The sequence below is a fragment of the Arachis duranensis genome, chromosome 9 (assembly GCF_000817695.3).
Source record: "Arachis duranensis cultivar V14167 chromosome 9, aradu.V14167.gnm2.J7QH, whole genome shotgun sequence".
NCBI lineage: Eukaryota > Viridiplantae > Streptophyta > Magnoliopsida > Fabales > Fabaceae > Arachis > Arachis duranensis.
Genome location: NC_029780.3, coordinates 119,014,500 through 119,018,095, shown reverse-complemented (window position 1 = coordinate 119,018,095; position 3,596 = coordinate 119,014,500). Strand labels below are relative to the sequence as shown.

The 3,596-nt window shown below is 32.6% G+C and overlaps 1 protein-coding gene across 1 annotated transcript; it reads left to right on the top strand.

The window, feature by feature from the left end:
- The first annotated feature begins 1,354 nt into the window (after positions 1-1,354).
- LOC107468020 (peptidyl-prolyl cis-trans isomerase) lies at positions 1,355-2,358 on the top strand. Its single transcript, XM_016087268.1, has one exon. The coding sequence runs from the start codon at positions 1,569-1,571 to the stop codon at positions 2,085-2,087; it is 519 nt and encodes a 172-aa protein (XP_015942754.1). The 5' UTR covers positions 1,355-1,568; the 3' UTR covers positions 2,088-2,358.
- The last annotated feature ends 1,238 nt before the right edge of the window (positions 2,359-3,596 follow it).

Sequence of the window (3,596 nt, the reverse complement as noted above, 5' to 3'; positions counted from 1 at the left end):
GATTAGAAATTAAATATTTATAAAAAGAATAAGGATAAATATGAATAGATATTTAATAAAATAGGAGAGTAGAATAATTTTAAAACCAAATACACTCTATTAAAAATATTTAAGAATATTATTTATCAATATATTACTAAGTTCAATTAATTATTTTTAATTTAAATTATAAAATAAAAATATAAAATAACCAATTATAATAAAATTTACAAAAATATTAATTAACTTCTCTAAATATTCATAAAACTAATTTAATTACTTTTAGATTAATTTCTAAAAATAAAAAATTCAAATTAATAAAATAAACCATAATTTATTCATAATAGAAATGACTTAAACTATATAATTCTTTTATTATTAAATTTTAATCTCTATCATGCAAAATATTAAATTATAATAAAATTATATGAAAATTTTGATCAATATAAAAATCAGCTTACCTACAAAAATTCTTGTATTTTGTGACAAACAAATAATTTGTTACAAACAATATTAAATTTTGTGATAAATTAATTTTTTGTTATAAAATAATTAAAATTTTTTAAACAAATGGATATTTGTTATAAAATATTTTGAACTTTCCCAACATCTTCATCTTTTGTTACAAAATATTATAAAATTTTGCAATAAAACACCGATTCGTTATAAAAACTAATATAATTTATAATTAAAAAATTAAATCGTTATAAAATAACAAAATGTTTTGTAACAAATTATATTGTTGTTACAAAACATTATTATTTTGTAATAATTACTAATTTTTGTTAAAAAAAATAATTTTTTGTAACAATGTTAAATTTGTTATAAAATTTTTGTTATAAATGTTCAATTTTCTTGTAGCGAATTCACCGTGTACTTAAGGAAGAGAGAACAAACAACTATCTTCAAAAAATGAGTCTATTGGACTCAAAAGGGTTAAAAAAATGAATGTGATGTATTTTTTTTAAAATAAAAAAACTATTGTATGTTATTTTTTCTAACAAATTTACCAAATTAAATATGAAGTATAAAAAATTTAGAATTTACAAACAAACAGGGACAGGTGATCCCCACCCACTTGAAATTACATAGTTACAGTAATCACCTGTAACATAATTCATTAATTCATTAATTAGTTAGGTGCATGCATGCCAAACGTGTGCACAGTGCACTGTATACTCTATTTTGTCACATTACTTTATTAAAAAAAATCCAATATTTATTGTTGATGTTCTCACATTAAGCGGTGTCATTTGTTTTTTTGGGTTAAGATGGATCAAGGAAGCTTCGAGATGCAACACCCAATATGACTAGGCTTTGTCTTTAGACCTCATTCAAGAAGGCCCCAAAACAAACATAAGTGGAAAAGTATATCCTTCTCCGTTGAATTGGATCCACACTCACTAACTCAGGTCAGTGAACAACTTAACCATAGTTACCCTACATCCATCAGACCCTCACAATGAGGCCAGGTGTCCTAATCGAACGATCACAAACTACTATATATACCCCTCGTTCCCAATTTTAAACCCTAACTAGTGTAAATCCAATTAGTACCTTGTGATCATCTTCTGGTACTTTCCGTGAAAATGGCAAATCCTAGGGTGTTCTTTGACATGACCATCGGAGGCCAGCCAGCTGGCCGCATCATCATGGAGCTCTTCGCCGACACAACGCCGAGGACCGCCGAGAACTTCCGTGCACTCTGTACCGGTGAGAAGGGAGTTGGCCGCAGCGGGAAGCCCCTCCACTACAAGGGTTCCTCCTTCCACCGTGTCATCCCCAACTTCATGTGCCAGGGTGGTGACTTCACCGCAGGAAACGGCACCGGCGGTGAATCGATCTACGACATCAAGTTTGCTGACGAGAATTTCGTCAAGAAGCACACCGGACCGGGTATCCTGTCGATGGCGAATGCGGGTCCAAACACTAACGGATCTCAGTTCTTCATCTGCACCGCGAAGACGGAGTGGTTGGATGGGAAGCACGTTGTGTTCGGGCAAGTGGTCGAGGGCATGGATGTGGTGAGGGAGATCGAGAAGGTTGGGTCCAGCTCTGGCAGGACGTCGAAGCCGGTGGTCGTCGCCGACTGCGGTCAACTGTCTTAGACGGTGTAGACCAAAACATTTAGTGGTGGCTCTGATATCTGAATGTACACCTGCGTGTCTCGTCGCCTTTTATGGAGTTGTCGTTGTTTGTTTTTAGTTTAGTTTTAATAACAGTGTTAAGTTGAATCGTAAAAATATTATGAGATGAGCTACTATAGAAGAATAAAAATGTGGCAGGTGGTAATGACAACTAAGACATATTTACATATATATGCATGGTGTATCTATAATTTTTAGTTATGCACTTTGTGTGGAGTTTTTCCTTTTCTGATGTTTCGGTGTTTGCTTTGTCTTTTGGTTTATGATTTTGCATCCTGGGTTACTATACTCTGTTCATTACATTGCATAAAAAATTTAGAAGTTGCAGAAAAAGAATTGGAACCTAAGCTTGGAAGACAATCTCATGGAAAATAAATTTTCTAAGATTAAAAGTCCAAAATTTTAAGATGCAATGCAAAGCTCACAATGAGTTGGGGCAATGGAGCATCTAGGAAGAGCTTGCAAGTTCAAGGTGTGGTTATTGGCCAAAGAGATGCTAATAGCATGAGCGAGCAAGTATAGGGTGAGAATTGCATTGTGAATATAGGTGTTGTTTCACGTAGTGTATATGAACCAAACTAAGCAATCTTTGTGAAGCATTACGTACTCTTCGGATTAGTTGGGTCAATAAAAAAAGTAAACTTTCTAAAAAAGAACTTACTCTAAATCTTACCTTCTAAACCTCCAAGATCCTAGACTCTAATAAGATGCACTTAAAAAAATGACAGATTATTATCCACTTTTCAGGGCGCATGCTAATTTTTGATAGGGTGATGATATTGTTATTCTTATTTTTCATAATATTATTTTACATATGATTATTTTTATTGTATATTTGCATAAATTTATTAAAAAAATAAATGATATTAAAATAGAAATGATAATTTCTAATTTATTTTTCTATATTACATATAAACAATAATGAAATTAACTATCCATCATTAGGGATACATGGTTAAAACGGTAGTCAATTTGGTTTTTCAAAATTTCACTCAATCAAATTAGTTTTAAAAGTTTCCAAGATCAATTGTATTCGTTCTCTTCAATTTTCCATTTGACGTGTACCACGCAATTCAGCTACAAACCGACCTCAAAGGTCGGAAACAAACAAAACAACTTTATCTCTTAAACCGTTACTCAAAACAGACTGCACTATTCAAACACGTCTTCACCTATATCAAAAAGATACTACTAACTGCACTGACCAGGAATATCGGAATCTATGAAGCCTACTGCTAATCTAAAAACGTCTATAAAACTAGACCCTCTAACTTATAAAAAAGGGCAGGTTCTACATTTACTTCTGATTATTACTCTTTACTTACTTATAACTAGCACACTTACTTGAGCGTCAGAGTTCTTTGTGCAGGTGCTTCCGCTGCCGTGTTTCAGAAAGTCGAGGCTAAGTCCGCACTCCTATACCTGGACGACGTTCAGCTCAGCTACGAATTCAGGTGCTCAACCGCAGGC